General features: G+C 41.0%; 1 protein-coding gene across 1 annotated transcript; it reads right to left on the reverse strand.

The window, feature by feature from the left end:
• Window positions 1-720: 720 nt before the first annotated feature.
• mapk11 (mitogen-activated protein kinase 11) lies at window positions 721-16,787 on the reverse strand. Its single transcript, XM_069156606.1, has 12 exons — window positions 16,526-16,787; window positions 10,423-10,552; window positions 10,258-10,316; window positions 9,906-10,017; window positions 8,655-8,684; window positions 7,591-7,638; window positions 7,390-7,504; window positions 7,233-7,304; window positions 6,720-6,799; window positions 6,419-6,497; window positions 6,036-6,209; window positions 721-3,543 (listed from the first exon to the last, which is right to left on the reverse strand). Exons 1-12 carry the CDS (start codon window positions 16,636-16,638, stop codon window positions 3,470-3,472), a joined length of 1,086 nt encoding a protein of 361 aa, XP_069012707.1. The 5' UTR covers window positions 16,639-16,787; the 3' UTR covers window positions 721-3,469.
• Between the last annotated feature and the right edge of the window lie 1,027 nt (window positions 16,788-17,814).

Raw genomic sequence — 17,814 nt, forward strand, 5'->3', positions numbered from 1 at the left:
CCTGTAACGTTCATGCAGAGTTAACTTTACCCCGATGATGATCACAGATCGTCGGCTATAATACAATCAGAATTAATTTGATAGGCAACTGTTTATAATAATGTTTACTTCGTGGTTTCAGGAAGGTTTTAGGAATTGAATATTTCGATATGTTTACTGTAATAAGGGAAGGTTTGTGACAGTATTATATTATACTATACTGTGATGTAGGCTACTGTGCAATAGAATGTGTTCAGCCAAAGCCACCATAACACTACTACTACTACTAATATATTTACTATATTGAAATCTATTAGACCATACTATACTATACTATACTATACTATACTATACTATACTATACTATAATGGTGCTTTATTCTACAATACTGGTACTTTACACTATGCTATATCATACTGTCCTATACTATACAACTACTAGTACTGTATTGTATTATACTACACTGTATTCTATTATTCTACTACTGGTACTGTACTATGCTACACTCTACTATATTTATATTATAATGTACTATAGTACGCTCTACTATATTATACTACACTACACTTTACTACATGAAACTATACTTTACCAGACCAGACCAGACTCTACTATACTGTATTATATTATATTATATTATATTATATTATATTATATTATATTATATTATATTATATTATATTATATTATATTATATTATATTATGTATTGTGGAATACAGATTGAGTGAGACAGAGAAGTTAGTGGCAAACAGAAATGATGGTGTTTATTTTTTTAAATCCAAAATTTGCCAAGTCAATGGAACCTGTTAATGAATGAGAAAATCATCTGAATCATTTGCAAACTGGGAGACATTCATTTTAGTGATTTGAAACCTACAGTTAAATCACATGCCACCATGTATTCGAAAGTCGCCTCTAACTTGTAACATACATACATACAATATACATATACATTCAGTTTGCAGTTGCTATTCAAGTCCACCACATGTACAACATCCACAGAAGCACATAACACTTTTACATTCAGGGCTCTAACACACTTTGACTGAGACACACAGTTTTGATTCATTTGTATTGTAAATTCAACATTTTGCATCCAGTGTCAGTGAAAGACCTGCACAAAAGGCTACATGTAGCACTCCAGTGTGAAACAATACAGACAAGAAATAGCTGAACGTAAATGTTCTTTGTTGTTCCTCAAAAGTGATTCCAAAATGTTATATTTGACATTTTAACCCTTCTACGAGACAGAAATAGTCTCATTGGTTGAGTTCGGCTTGAGCAGACTGCGGCAAAGAACAGTTAACTTTGCATGAAAGAGCACACCTCTAAACCATGACTCAGTTTAGCATAGCTGGCATACATTTATCTTTCAAAACTGACTTAACTTCACTGCAGCGTTCAACCTCTTGAGTACCAAACATCTGTATATTTCATTCTGTAGACATATCCCCTTCACAGCGTTGGAACTGATTTAAACCTAGCTAGATTTTAATAGTGCTAGAAAGGCCGAAGTCAAAGCTACCTTGTAGTGCTTTAGGGAACCTAATTGACAACTTGTGCTGCAACTTGACAGCTTACATCTATCTGCCTTACACCTGATATTAGTATCCAACTTGCATCCATATACTATAAAGATGAAGTTTAAAATACATCTGCAGCATTCTGATATAAAGTAGATGTCTGTCAGCTTCTGATTTATGAGCTTTTAATCTCCCCAAATAACACCTGGCTTCACTTTGCTTCTTGTTCCGTTGTTCATCTCACATGTAGATAATTAAACCGTCAATGACCTTTAGTGGCAACCATGTGTCTCCATATTGTAGCAGGACATCTGTGCTGTAGTAAACAAGTATTATCACTTTATAGACTACTTTAAATGCCCTTTACATCTTGACATTTTCCCTTGACCTTCCGCATAGTGCTGAAAAACCTGTGGTTTGTTTTTTCTGCCTGCGGTGGTTTTATACAATCAGATCATTTCTACTTCCGCAGAAAGTGCGTAGAACTAAAACTCCAGTCTGCAGCGAGATGAATTACACATCAGTGAGGAAGTTGTTGCAATCATCTGCATTTGCATTGATTCATGCTTCAAATGTTACTTGCCAGGGTGTTGCTTAACATGATAATGTCTATAATAATGTTGTACTAAGGTCTGAACTGCAGCAACACTGAAATACACACAACCGAGGTTAAGAGCATGGCCAGTGCTGCAATATTGTGGTCACTAAAGCATGTGTACAGTCTGGATAATCTCTTTTATTATACTCAAGCATTATGGAAACAAAAAAGTAGCCTAGGTAACAAGAAAGATGACTAATGAGCTCCCTGGTGGCCACAAGCTGCCAAATATGACTGCTTTATGTAACTCATCAGTTTGTGGTGTTTGACCGGTTGTTGCTTGGATGGACCTACAGGTTTTATAATAGATTGATATCCAGTATTGTTTACACACGATCTGGTAACAGTGTACAAAATGTCTGTAATCTTAATTACTGTAAACACAAACAGGTGCTGTAAAAGACACAGTGGAGAACTACCTAAACCTGACGGAGCCGTGCCAAAGCCAGGTGATCAACAATCAGCCATCCGCGGAAATTGTATGAGAAGCGAGGTCACACTGTAAACACAGACCTGCAGCGCAGCCGCTCTGTTCCAGCTTTGGCATAATATTAATTACCTTGCTAATTAATAGCACAGTTGGTGTTTACTATTCTATAAGCAGGAGAGGATGATTTTCATCCACGGAAGAACAGTAGCTTAAGTACTATCTTTTACGGAAATTATAAACACAGAACAGGTTGAAAGTTGGTCACGTTTCCTCTCTCTCACCCTCAAACTGGTTTGATACCAGTCTGACAGACTCAAGAAGCAGTCTTAATGGTTATAATACAGTACCAGTAATATGCTGTAACAATAAAATGCACAGAAATCATGCATCAGTAGTATGCAGGCAAAATGCTAAGCTGTTCTGTGACGTGAAATGACATTGCAGCAAGCCTTTGAACATGAAAACCATCCTGTATATGAAAGCATTGACTGTTTGTGGCATTTGTTTTGATGACGGATGAGGCAGCGTTCATGTCGTTGCTTTGGAAATCCTAGTGTGCATTTTTTCCCCCTTCCTTCGATACCTTTCTGTCAGTCTGTAAACACAGTTTGGTCACTTAAAGTTGCTCCCTCATATGAATACTCACATCCTCTGCGATCCCTGATGTTCCTCATTTTTTACCCTCAGTGAGCAGAAACATAACAGAAAGCAACTTTTTGTGCCAGAAAGGTCCTTTTATTTGACTCTAAAATGCTCCCTGTACTTGTAATGTGTGCATCTGATCCCATGGAGACCGTCCTGCCCTGCCGCTCAGTTAAACTCATGACAGGCAACGAACACAGTCGTTTCCTACATTTGCTTTTCCACAGTCCTTCTCCCATTCATTGAGTACGTGGTCCTTCTGCGGGTAGAGGATGAGGGACAGCAGAGAAAGGTTTACTGCTCCACCTGAAGGCTATCAGTCTTGCTGCCGGGTGCTTTGAAGCTGCTCACCTCTTCGAATACCAACTCTACGGACACACATGAAGAATAACAGGGAATAAACTATGTTAGGAGAGCTAATTGAGATTTGAGGAATGTAAAGATGGACAGGGAAACTGTGATATTACAAAAGCACTTCATTGGTGTTCCAATGTCAGAAAACAGGGCAATATAATATTCCTCTAGTGGACTGGTGGTTGTATTGCATGCTTTGGTGTGATTTGAGGTTGTACAAAGTGTGTTCAGGCGTAAGGCCTGGAAAACACTGGATGCCGTGTGCGTTACTTTTCACGCGCAGCTCACCTGCGGCTTGGTTGCATGTGTGTATCCACACCAGTTGCGTGTCAGCTGCGGTGCTGCGGCTGCTGGTCCTACCATTGAATCAATGAGTTTCTCTTTGATAATGGCATCAATGTCTATAATAATGTTATAATGTTTTAAGTTCGACAAGTGAGGAATTGTAATCAAAAAGCAGGCTCGTGATTTGTGTTTATCCTCATTCATAGTGAGACACACACACAGACACAGGTACTCACATGGAGACAGTGGAGCGATACAGAGAGGGAGAGAGAGAGCAGCTCGGAAAACCCCGCCCTTTACCTGATCAATTATTGGCATGATACAGTGCATCCGGAAAGTATTCACAGCGCTTCACTTTTTACACATTTTGTTATGTTACAGCCTTATTCCAAAATGGATTAAATTCATTTTTTTCCTCAAAATTCTACACGCAATATCCCATAATGACAAAGTGAAAATAGTTTGTTTAAAATTTGTGCAAATCTATTAAAAATAAAGAATGAAAATATAGCACGTACATAAGTATTCACAGCCTTTGCTCAATAATTTGTTGAAGCACCTTTGGCAGAAATTACAGCCTCAAGACTTTTTGAGTATGATGCTATAAGCTTGGCACCTATTCTTGGGCAGTTTCTCTCGTTCTTCTTTGCAGGACCTCTCAAGCTCCATCAGGTTGGATGGGGAGCATCAGTGCACAGACATTTTCAGATCTCTCCAGAGATGTTCAATCGGGTACCAGGCTGGGCTCTGCCTGGGCCTCTCAAATACATTCACAGAGTTGTCCCGAAGCCATTCCTTTGTTATCTTGGCTGTGTGCTTTGGGTCGTTGTCCTGTCCTAAGGCCCTTCTCCCCCGATCGCTCAGTTTGGCCGGGCGGCCGACTCTAGGAAGAGTCCTGGTGGTTCCAAACTTCTTCCATTTACGGATGATGGAGGCCACTGTGCTCACTGGGACCTTCAATGCTGCAGAAATGTTTCCGTACCCTTCCCCAGATCTGTGCCTCGATACAATCCTGTCTCGGAGGTCTACAGACAATAACTTGGACTTCATGGCTTGGTTTGTGCTCTGACATGCACTGTCAACTGTGGGACCTTATATAGACGGTGTGTGTCTTTCCAAATCATGTCCAATCAACTGAATTTACCACAGGTGGACTCCAATCAAGTTGTAGAAACATCTCAAGGATGATCAGTGGAAACAGGATGCACCTGAGCTCAATTTTGAGTGTCATGGCAAAGGCTGCGAATACTTATGTACTGTACATGTGATTTTTTTTCATTTTTGATTTTTAATAGATTTGCAAAAATTTCAAAAAAAAAATTTTCACGTTGTCATTATGGTGTATTGTGTGTAGAATTTTGAGGGAAAAAATGAATTTAATCCATTTTGGAATAAGGCTGTAATATAACAAAATGTGGAAAAAGTGAAGCGCTGTGAATACTTTCCGGATGCACTGTATACTGTAATTAGAGCCTGCACTGGGTTTTTGCTATGATCGTACATATGTGATCACAGATCATTTCCTTGCATATTTCTGCTGGTAACCACATGCAGTATGTGTGAAAAATGGCATCGGTTCAATCTTATAAATGATGCGGGTGAGACGCGGGTCTCAGCAGGCAGTGTGGCTACTCTAATCTGTTCGCATAGACGCTGAAATGAAATGACGGCAGCAGGACAGTAAAGCACACACATTTTTCAAGACGTAAGGCTTGTTCAACTATGTCTACTGGTCCACCAAAGAAACATACAGATTTCAAATAAGCCACCATGACTCACATCAGCTCTGGAGCATTTCACAAGCGATAAAATCTCCCTGCTAAAATTAAACATAACCATATTTATGATGTTGTAAATGACATCTCTCAATATCTCGAAACCCTTAGGCGGTGCAGTCAGCATTCCTGCAACACCCATACATGCTGAAACTCATCATTGCATAATCCCCAATGTGAGACGCTCTGCAGCTTGAACATATTGTGTCCTTACTCTCACTTCCTTTTATAAACAGTTTCAAGAAGGTCGTTTTTGACTTGCAGAGGAGGAAGTTGCACAAACAGATGCCACAGATCTAAAATCTGAACATCATGCCTTGCATAAATTCATATTTTCCTCATCTCCCAAAAATAATTATTGTGGAAAAAAGTGTTTTCAGTGGCAGGTTATTGTACCGTCTGCTGTTTTGAATAATGCATTCGATAAATTTCATAATAAGCTTCACCTTTCCATTCCTCTAGAGTTCGGTCTTTGCTCTCCAGCGTTTGGTCGTAGGGCGGCGCCTCTGGCTCATCATCTGGATCGTGGTACTGTGAGAAGTAGGGATGAGACAGAGCCTCACTGGCTGAGATTCTTCCATCACAGTCCAGAACCAACATCCGCTTCAGTAGATCAACAGCTAACAGAGACACAGAAACAGACAGACAGACCAGGGAAAGAGGGTTTGGATATGGTAGGAGATCGACTGATAACAGGTTTAAATTTAAGAGGATGAACCTGTAACTGCATTTTGTAGTCTGGAGACAGCAACTTGATTCTTAGCACTCTTTCGGTGGCTTTCAATTGAATTGAAAAAGTGGATAATCTAATCTGTGGTGCATCACCCACCGAGTGGATTCGCTCCTCTAAAGATCTTCTCCAGGTCTTGTTGGGGCATAAAGGGCAGTGACTGGATGTACTTCTGCGCCTGTGAATGGAGAGAGTGGCGTTCAAGTCATGGCATGTGACAATATTAACCACCTGATGTCAAGCAGTTCGTGATCAATCACCCGAACACTCCCACATATTGACTATTCAATCAACAGCCCTGTCATTGGAATGACTCATCAATCAGCACAGGTTGCTTTCGTTGGTGGTGGCAACACCATGAAGACTTCTTTTTTAACTTTCCCTTTATTCCCTCCCTCACATGTTCAGAACAGATCTTCTTTAACAGCTCCGGTGTCGGAGTCCCAACCACCTCCATGATTCTCTTCAGCTGGTCGATATCTGAGAGCAGGAGGAGTTAAAGGCAATCAAGATTTGTGAAAAGTCATCAGTTTGCTAGATCTGACTCATTCTGGTGTATTATTGAGAAGTGCTGAAAGTCAGTCGGTCTTTTCTCGACATGAGAATGTCTCACAGCACACAAAGATCAGTAAATCAAATTCATTTTAGCGCCGGTCTTATTTAGACACTGAATACCGTAACCGAGACAATTCAGCCTTTTGTGATTGCGCCCATTCATTCCCCAGTTTCTCTCTGTTGATGCAGCACCCACTCAGAGAGGTCTGGGATTGTAATGCAAATCCACAAGAGGTCTGCATCCCTGGGTCACTTTAAAGAGGTAATGGAAGGTTCCTGCTAATGGGGGGGGGGGGGGGGGGGGGGGGGGTGAAAGGCTCGAATTGCGGTGGACTCATGCCGTGATGATAAAGGATACAGTCAGTGCCAGGAAAAAGGACTTTTCCCTTCAGCAGCTCTCCCATAATGCACCCCACCGACCAAATATCAACTGGAACAGAAAGCACCAGATGTTTAATCATGCAGCATTTAATGAGTTTGCTTTGAAAAGTTTATATAATTTGATATCATCTCACCATTCTGATTGTAGTGCATCCAGTTCAGCATGATCTCCGGTGCTCGATACCAGCGAGTCGCCACATATCCTGTCATCTCGTCATCCGTCTGTCTGGCCAATCCAAAGTCAAGGATCTGTTGGACGGGTCGACAGTTTATTTTCTAAGTGGTGGACTTTGTGGGATGGAGCGAAGGACTCTTAAACTGAAGGTCAGTCTTACCCTGAGCTCACAGTCCTCATTTACTGCCACATTACTTGGCTTGAGGTCCTGGGAAGGATAGTAAAACAGACAGAGGAGGAGAGAAACATGATTAAAACGAAGAAATATCTGCAACTCAAGAGCACCAATAAAAATAGGCATTAGAGTGTCTTTTCTTGTTGTATATGGTGGAGTTTTCTATAAATGGCCACATTTGAAATATTTCTTCTCTGTTCGTGTTACTGAATTTCGTTCAATAGAAATTAAAAAAGTAAAAAGTTAAAGTGCTTCCAACTCAGACAACCTTGAAAACACATGGTTTAAAGTTGTAGTATGCACCGACATCACAGATATTATTTCTTCTACAAACTGAATTTAAAACCCAGCATCATTTTATTGCGTTATTACCCTAACCCCCAAATATGATTTGTTAGACTGATACCCTTTAACAAGCAACTGCAATTATGTTAGGATTACTTATGTGTATAAAATTACCAGCCTAGTATCAAGTCAAAGCGTGTAATACACCCGTTCGTCCACTAAACAATACCGTGTCAGTGCCACGTTTTTGCCTCGCCTTAGCGTGAAAGGCACGCATTAAAACCCAGCCTGTACAAAGAGTGATGAAGTCAGAGTAGGGAAGAAGTCAGGGGTGGCTGGAAGGAACAAACGTTGTTGATTTCCTTGAAGTAACGTAAGTAAATTACTCACAGAATGTATTTAATTTACGTGATGTACGCAATGTTGCTTACGTAAAATGTCTGATATCAGGTTGAAAATTTGCAAAAGACATCTTGGTATAAAGACCCGGTATAAAGTGTTAGATTTGAATATTTTACTGGGTGTAAAAATCACATGGCTTCACAGAAGAGCTGTAACAAGCTGATACAGAACGTTCTGTGTGTGAAAACGCCAGACAGTGTGAAAAGAGGTGATTTTCTTTCCAGCTTTGAAACCATTTAGGAGGAAACAAATATAAAATCTGTGTTAAGATCTTTTCTCGCATTTTGAACCATGCGAGTGCAGCAATGTTTTCTCAGGGAGGATGGTCAAAACGACAAGTAGGGCAAAGAGAAGGCACTCACTCTGTGGATCAATCCCGCTGAATGGATGTACTGTTCGACAGGCGATGGTAGGGCAGGAGGACGGGGGGAGGAGAGACAGAGAGAGGACATAAAGGAGACCGGGGTCAACAGTGCAGTTCACCATATTAGCTCCTGCCTTAAGGGAGACTGCTTTTGTCGGTCCCATGGTAACGAGGCCGGCCAAACAAGCCGGCCTCTGCAGGCGGCTGGACTGATTCAGTATAAGCTGACAAACACCGGATGCAGTTTGTGCAACACAGAGTGGAATTTCCAAATTCAGTCAGACAGATTGCTGACAGGTTGCATTCACATCAAGCAGGTACTTAAGTTGGCAGGGTGTGTGTGGAGAAAAATTGCACATCATCAGTTGTTGAAATAAAAATGTTTGCAACTGAGAGATTGTGAGAGCTCGGCAGAAAGTGAGCATAAAAGTCTCAAGTGTAACCAATTAATGCATAACTCAGATATATAGCTAAAAGTAAGCAGTTACTGTAAAATGTATTGCAAAAAGTAATGAGTAAACTGGTCAACTAAAGGTAATGGACAAACAGCTAAAATAATTCACTAGAAATAATGGACAGGGTTCAAGGCCTCAAGGCTTTTCCACTTCAGGGTAAAAGTGTGAACTTCACCGAACAACTCAAACATTGACGGTTAAACTGCATGAAAACAATCCTCATGACAATCCACTTAAAAGTTAACAACTTAAAGGTCCCCTATTGTATAAATTCAAATTATTATATCAATAAATGCCCACAGCTGTTATTCAGCAACTGTGCCGTTGGACTTCTGTAAGCTTGTGATGTCACAAACGCACCCTCATGTCATATGTCCTCTCTCAAAATGACCCACTGTTCAACCTTTTATGTGGAAAAAGCGGTCATTTTATTGCAAAGCTAGCAAGCTGCAAGACCAAAGAAAACCTGTGGTTGTTGGGAACATGCAACACTCAGAAAAGAGTCAAAAGAGAGGTTCATTGATATCGACGCACCTTAAAAACACAGACACAAAACAACCTGTTGTCGGTGGAGCTCCTGAAAGAAGCTAAATTGAACAGATATAAAACTATATTGAGATGGTTTTTAGTGCTTAAAACCAAAAAGAAAAAAACTGAAAAGTGTAACACATGGGACCTTTAAAGTGTGTTCAAATAGGGTTTTCATCTGAGTGGTACTAGATGCATGCCAAGTATATTCTGCATGTTACATTCAGTGTGGCATGCAGCAGTTGTGTCAGGATGCAGTAATTTACCTTGAGGCCGCGGAGGAGCTGGTAAATTAAGAACTGCACGTGCTCGTCCGACAACCTCTGAAATTTGACAATGTTATTGAGGTCTGCACCCATCAGGTTAGTCACCAGGTAGCTGAAAAAGAGGAGCGAGTCTGTATGAGTGAGGGGGGGGGGGGGGGGGAGTAGAGGAGAACATGGTGATGCTGCCATGGCAACCATCAGACATCTAGCCTATAATCCCTCCTAGGAGCATCTACATATCCATCACCGTGCCCTTTAATAGCAGAATTATCTATTTCTGGTGAAAACTGGACAGCTGTGCATCTTGTGGTAAACACCAAAGGAAAAAAAAAAAAAAAGGAAAAAGATTTACAGTTCATTGAAGTCCTCTAGCGTTGCTGCAGGTGTGAAGACATCCAGCAGCCCTATTACCTGCAGGAGACACAGACAGAAACAAGCAGCGCTGATCAATGAGAGCGGAAACATGCAAGGGAGCTGCGTCTGTCTGTCTCGAGGTATTTTTATAAGGAGCACTAACATTCTCGTGTTTCATGTGCTTGAGCAGCCTGAGTTCCCGGTACGAGCGCCGACTGTGGATCAGAGACTGAAAGGGCCTGGACAGCTTCTTCACCGCAACCTTTTGTCTTAGGACCACATCGTACGCTGAACTGGAGAAAAAAAACACAGGAAGGAAACATTAAAAACGTGTCTGATTGTACTTCAACAGACCTTAATTGTTACTGTATCTTGTGTAGATATAAGATAACCTACTCCTTTAAACCTGGTGTCAGCTGATGATGAGAATGTGTCTATAACAAGCTGATTAATATTTGACAGAGGAAAGCGAGACGGGGTGCCAAAAGCAGACGGAGAGGAGAAAGTGATAGAGGATGTGGTAGAACAAGAGAAGTGAGGATGTCAGATATTGTAAAAGTGCCGGTGTTTTTTTCTTTTTTTTTCTTTTTTTTTTTCATCTGGCTCTTTTGAAATGTAAATGTCATTCCACATTGAACGCTGAAGCCCTGCTGCGGCTGCCTTTGTGGTGCCAGTGTCTTTTCAGCTCTGCCAGCTTCGCAGCGACTCAGAAACAATAATAATACAGCCATCAGAGAGCAGAACAAACGGGAAGGAAACAAGGGAGAGAATTGAACAATCTGCCGAGGCACTGCAGAAATAGAGCAAGAAGCAAGAAGTGAAACCGTGACTCAAAAGTAGTCGTCAGAGAGAGCACTGCAAAGACTTACAACGCACATTTAGGAACTGCATGTATCTGACATATACTGTTGGTTTAACTGACTGTTTACTGACCGTTAAAGAAAAAAAAAAATCCCCTTCTATTTCCTCCATTTCACACAATTTTGTCACCAGTGGCAGCAAAATCAGCAGCAAAATCCTAAACCAATATTTAGCTGTCAGGTTCATATATAGATATAGATATAGATATAGATATAGATATAGATATAGATATAGATATAGATATAGATATAGATATAACAACATTTAACATGTTAAATGATGAGGTTAATGTGTATTTTTAGCTGCAAATCTTTATGCTCACCACAGATTGTAAATAAAAATCGGAAATAGTCTTCGGTTCTGAAAAGAGAAGCCCTAAATGTAATACCACAAAAGAGTCCCATACAGTCTTAGAAACACAAAGCAGCCATTACGCCATCATTTTACTACAGTCCTTGTCGAGCTGAATAAAAGTGTCCTTTTTAAAAAATCCAGCTCGCAGCAGGCATAGTATCTGCTCACCTTGAGACAGTTATAGTAGAAGTGCACCTAATGATGCATGCATCCTGTTTTTCCCACAACATAACAACCCACCATAAATACTCCTGTATCAGTCCACGGTGACCTGTAATGCTTACATGCTTGAGTAAATTACAGTATTGCACAGTTGAGTGCGTCCATGTGTCTCTGTTGAAATCACCTGCTGCCAGTCCGGATGTCCCCGCCGGGCTGCAGCCAGGACAGCAGCCAGTCTCCTCCATTTGACATGAGCCAGGCCTCCGGGCCTCACACATACCTCCCTCCCTGCCATCTACCGTACATGGAGCCGACCGCACTGCTCTCAACGCACAGAGCCAAGCCAAGGCATTGATTTATCCCCTCTCCTTTTGTCTCTGTATTTCTTTAATATCCACGCACCTCAGGTTTCACAAAGGGACAGGGCAGAGGATCGGCTAATATCGAGTGCGAGATAATTCAAGTGCACTGTTTATCCACTAAGGAAAAACTATTTGTATGTACATTTTCTGATCTTAACATTTAACGTGATTCATTCGCATTAAATCAAGAGGAAAAACCCCACGATTTGGATGCTTTTGAAATGGGAGGAGGCCATCGATGCCTTATTCTGCAGATTGTTCTACAGAGATCCATCTCGTGCATGACACCACATCAAATTTGATGCTTTTAAGGAAACGTTTGGCATTTATTTTCTTCATTGCTGAGAGTGTCTGCACGAGGAACTTTTAGCTACTGCTAGGCTATCTTAGCATAAACTCCAGAATTGGGGGAAAGTCTAACTCTGTCAGCAAGTGCCTCTATTGCTAAAAACGTTAAGGTTACATCTTGGTTATTTAATTTGTATAAAACCCGCTGTATAAAATACTGTTTTGTCGTGATACAAAAGGTTATATGATGGATTATTTCTTGGCCAGGTAATGTGACATCCTTAAATTCAATTTGTGATGTAACTAGGCTAACAGCTGCTGCCTGTAGATTTGTGTTTACTAACCAGATACAAATTTGGTATTGATCTAAACTTTTGTTGAAAAAGACAATACGCTTGTTTGAGCTGGACAAGTTTGGGCTGCATCTAATGATCCTTTTTTTTTTATTACCAATTAATCTGCAGATTGTTTTCTTGATATCACCTGGCCCATAAAACATCAGAAAACTATGAAAAATCTCCATCACATTTTCAAGTCCATTGTGACATCTTCAGATATCTCGTTTGTTCAGAATAATGGCCCAAAACTGAAAACAATATTCAGTTTAGAGTAAATTAAGATAAAGACAAAACAGCATATCAGATGACCAGCTGATATCGATACGAATATATTTTTGGCAACGTTGATTATCCAAATATTTAGTCAGTCGACTACTTTAGCTCTGCCAGAAATCTTAGACAATTTCTGCAACCAATACACCTCCAGAATGACTGCCTTCTTTACACACACATACAAACACCAAAACTTACATTACAGCCCACGTGCACCACCATCTATGTTCACCAACAACTCCGAACCCCGATGTCAGTGCTCATTTCATCAAATTTCCAATCAACAATCCGACAGGCAGAGACATATTACTTTTGACAGGAGAAAATAAAGCATCCATGGTTTATTCATAGTTATTCAAGAGGGAGGCTTCGTGCCAAAGTTCTGGTTTGCTGAACAGATGTTACATATGCTGACATGAGATGAAAGCAGCCTTGATCAGTTTAGCGCATATCCTCTCCTGATGTGCAGTTTCGACCAAACAGTCCTAAATTGGTGCAATTTTTTGCGCGCGAGAAGCTGAAGCAGAAGAGAGAATATTCAATAGGATTAGGGCTCGTCTGCAGGAAGATAATAATACATCCAGGCTGGATTAGACACAGAATACGACAGCGTTCAGGCCTCCCAACTTTTTGTCTCATAGCTTATCAAAATTCAAGAGGTGGTGCATGCTAAATTATTAAATGAGCTTCGTATTTATGATGCTACTTGTGCTCGTTTCTGCACTTTGCAGCTGCAAAATATCTCCCTAAGTCATTCCTTAATGGCTTATACTCCCTTACACCTAATGTACTATTCTCTTTCCAAACTGCTCTGTGTCTTTAGATTCCCCCTATCCCAGTTCTGATGGGGGTATACGTTCCTCAGCTCCAGCTTTAATAGGTTATATGAGCTTGTCAGATCCTCGCCCTCTAAGGCCTGCAGTCTCCACGGGGTTTGTCGAAGGAACAAACTGCTCATTTGAGATAAATGATAAGCGCTGTTTTACTGTGCATCTCAAGAGGTAGACTGTGAGAGTATCCGAACCCCCATCACAGCACAACATGTGCAGATGTCATCCCCTTAACTCCCATCCCCCTGCCGTTTGCTAATGAAGCCTTGCCATGAGAAAAGTCACTGACAATGGCTGGATATCAACATTAACAATGCAGAGAAGCGATCGGTGGTGTGTGGAGGAATTTCCTTTGTGTAATTGTAGAATTTAGTAAATCAGTGCTAGCCTTCACACTTGGACTGTCCAGTCTTGGGAAATATAACAACTCAATATAACAACTCAAATGGATAAATGGTTGTAATTCTCAAAAACATATATTAAATGGCTGAAATAGACAACAATTGAAATAGTTACCTAAAGTTATGGATATACAATTGTTAAATGTAATGATTAGGCCTGTAGGCCTATTTAGCCATGAAATGGAATGAATAAGCGGCACAAAAAAAAGATGAATTAATGCAGAATTGTTGGACACCACAGTAGAACACAGAATAACCCATATACTATACTGATCACTGTTGTATTCATTTGCAACATTAGCTGTCCTCACAGATGGATACGAGAGTCAATCACAACTCTAAGGCTCAAGACAACAGTTGATAAAATCATAATCACATTATTATGAAATCAGAGAAGAAGTCCAGAATGTGTTATTCAGACCAATAGCCAGCTATAAATAATACCTCCAGCTTTGGCATTGAGTTGTCCATATTTACACAAGCTGACTGCACTTTCAGAGATCATGTGTAACAACTCTGAACGCCACATTGCTTCGGGGCAACATTTTTCTCAACAAAGATGAGACTCATGTTGAATGGACGCTTTGATGATACTACCTTCGTAACATGGGTGTCCAAAACGGGAATCAAATCATTCTAATTCAGATAGCGTCTGATCTGACATGACAGGAAGTCAGCTTTCGGGACATAAACTCCTTTCTGAGGATGCAGGCAGTGGCAGCTTGGGGTGTGGCTAAATGGCCCCGAAATATGAGCGCTGTATCATTTTTCCTGCTCGAATTGTCATGATGATATCTCAGTGCTCAGAGAATGATCATACCCCACACCAAGAGCTTTACTCTCTTCCACACTTCTGTTCCTAAATATTCTGACAAAGTGAGACTATAAAATGCAGTGAATTCAGCCTTTAAACCCAAATTAAAAGTGTCAGTTATGCGCACTTCTTTGCCAGCGCAGAGAAAGCCCAAATAGAAACTGATTAATCCAAACTTTTAACAGTCAATTCCAAACTGTCTCCTAAACAGAAAAGAGTAAGCACTCCCTCTGGAGAAAACTCGGACTCATGAAATGCTCTGCCGCTTTCATCCCATCGGTACAAAGCATCACAGGATTTGGACTTACACTTGCAGGATTTGTGAATTTACATCCCAGCAAAGCTTGACCCAAAATTTTCAGAAGGCGGCATCAATCAATTTGCAGTGGAAGATTTTCAGGCTACTTCTGGCTTAAGAGAAACTTCTTGCTGCCAGCATGCAAATCAGAGATATCTCACTCACGTCTTAGAAATATAATTATTCCTCTGGGATCTGTCACACAAACACCCAAACAAATCACTCTGCATTTTCTTAGGTAACCATCAGCCTGCTGTTAATAGCTTAATTAAAACTGACTGTCAGAGGAGGTTATCACTGTCACATATCGCCATGGTAACAGCATCCCACCAGCTGATGCAGAAGTAACCAAATTTAAAGCAAATGCATGTTACATTATGTTATGTGTATCCACACAGGGGGGCATAAACAATTAGGAGTGTGTGTGTGTGAGTGTGTGTGTGTGTGTGTGTGTGTGTGTGTGTGTGTGTGTGTGTGTGTGTGTGTGTGTGTATGTGTGTGTGTGCAGGTGTATGGAAGGAATAAGCAGAAGGATGTCTTCTTTCTCTCCAGATGTGGCATGCATCTGCACAGTTGTTACTCAGATTTGGATGTCTGTGTTTGTATGGGTTAGGTTGGGATGATGAGGAGGAGGAGGAGGAGGAGAAGGAGGAGGAGGAGGAGAGGAGGAGGAGAAAGAGGAGGAGGAGAAGGGGATATTTGGGAGATTCCTGCACTGACTCTGTCTCGTTCTTTCATCCCCTGTCACACATATAGGAGCAGCAGACAGTGTAGGAGGAGAAGGAGGAGCAAGAGGAGGAGGAGGAGGAGGAGGAGGAGGAGGAGGAGGAGGGGATATTTGGGAGATTCCTGCACTGACTCTGTCACACATATAGAAGCAGCAGACAGTGAGCTGTGAGATCAAAACAAGTCCTGCAGATCTGCTGTCTTCTTATATACAGTACACAGTACACACAATAAAATCATATTCATCTCCACATTGAAACATAGAAGCAGATGTATTGTTTTTTGAGATAATAATAATAATAATAATAATAATAATAATAATAATAATAATAATAATGCGGCTGAAATAACAAGAGGGAAGACAATAACCCTCTGAACAATCACTTCAGGCGCAGCTTCATCCCAAAACACAGGCACCGCTATACAGCTGATGCATCATGACCAATATAGTACCAGTAAATGTTGTGGCTGTGCAGCCTCGCCCCTCCACCCGCCCAGCACACACACACACACACACACACACACACACACACACACACACACACGTAGACACACTCACCACACAGAACCGTAGGCTCCCGAGCCCACCGGCGTCAGGTTCTGGTACCGCTCCGGAACCTCCCACACTGTCTTGTTGAGCTCCTGCCGGTAAAATCCCGGTCGGGCGGACATGTCTCCGAGCCGGCTGCAGAAAAAGACAGCGGTGAGCAGAGAAAGGGAGACGAGGGGGAATGGAAATGAAGGGAGGAGAGCGGTGGATGGGCCGCCGTCTGCTGCCTGAGCCGAGCTGCTGCTGCTGCTGCTGAACACACACACTCAAACACACAAACTGAAATACACACACCACGCACCGCACTGAGCTCTCTCTCTCTCTCTCTCTCGCTCTGCTCCCCGCCCCACAGTTTATAACAAAAAGTTCATATGATATAATATAGGTCCTAACATTATACATAAAACTATACTATATTATATTATATTATATTATACTATATTATATTATATTATATTACAGACTAACCTGGTGTGTCCCTTTACAGTTGCCATAGAAGCAACAAAAAAAAGGTATTTTTAACCAATATCTGAACTCATTCAATGTAGTGAAATGGGCTAAAATACACAAACCGTTTTACCCAACTGTCATTTCTGATAGTCTTTTACTCAATGCTATTGATTAAGTGTTTCAAATTGTATAATTTCAGATTTTTCATTTTTTTTTTTTTTTTTTTGGTCTATTTTAGACGGAGATAAGCTGAAAAAACCCGAAAGAGTTACGGAAAGCTGAAACTGTTTCAGTGGTGATGTGGCGACCTGACTGTCATTTCAAAAAAACAGACCTGGAAAAACTTCACACACGATCAGACTTTTATTGCTGTAGAAAACAAAGCTTTGCAATGTGTAACTTGCCAGCAGTTTGGTAATAATGTAAATCTGTTACTGTCATCTGGTGGTTAAAAACTGCTAGTGCAAGAAGGGAGAATCGCATCACCAATGTCACGTTGGGTGGTCTAAAGCGGGGCTAAACTTGAAATAGTATTACACTGCATGTGATTTAAAATTTGTGGGCAGTAAACACTGATGTGCTCCACTCTGGTTTTACGAATGCGGTTGCTGTTTTTCTTTGTGGAGACAGCAGCTGTGGCAGGTTTGTGTGTGACCTCATCTTAACCCGCCATCATGCAGTCATGTTGTGTGCATAAAATAGTACAGGTGTTGTCTTCACTCTCGACCCGTTGCACACGTATAGCAGTTTATTATAAAGGAACTTCTGCTCCGCGCTACAGAAAAAAAAAAACACAACTCTACAAACATAACATTTCAAATTTCCCATATTCCCCCTTGTCTGTAAAG

This window comes from Embiotoca jacksoni, unplaced genomic scaffold (genome assembly GCF_022577435.1).
Source record: "Embiotoca jacksoni isolate LCO1_2020_lvr unplaced genomic scaffold, fEmbJac1.0.p SCAF_21, whole genome shotgun sequence".
Lineage (NCBI taxonomy): Eukaryota > Metazoa > Chordata > Actinopteri > Embiotocidae > Embiotoca > Embiotoca jacksoni.

What these genes read in the sequence shown, in the direction of transcription:
- mapk11 (XM_069156606.1), bottom strand. Translation starts at nt 16,638, where the DNA reads ATGTCCGCCCGACCGGGATTTTACCGGCAGGAGCTCAACAAGACAGTG. An exon ending in AGCACATGAAACACGAGAAT is followed by an intron (nt 10,317 to 10,422) that starts GTTAGTGCTCCT and finishes TGTCTCCTGCAG; the next exon opens with GTAATAGGGCTGCTGGATGT. An exon ending in AACTCTAGAGGAATGGAAAG is followed by an intron (nt 3,544 to 6,035) that starts GTGAAGCTTATT and finishes GTGTGTCCGTAG; the next exon opens with AGTTGGTATTCGAAGAGGTG.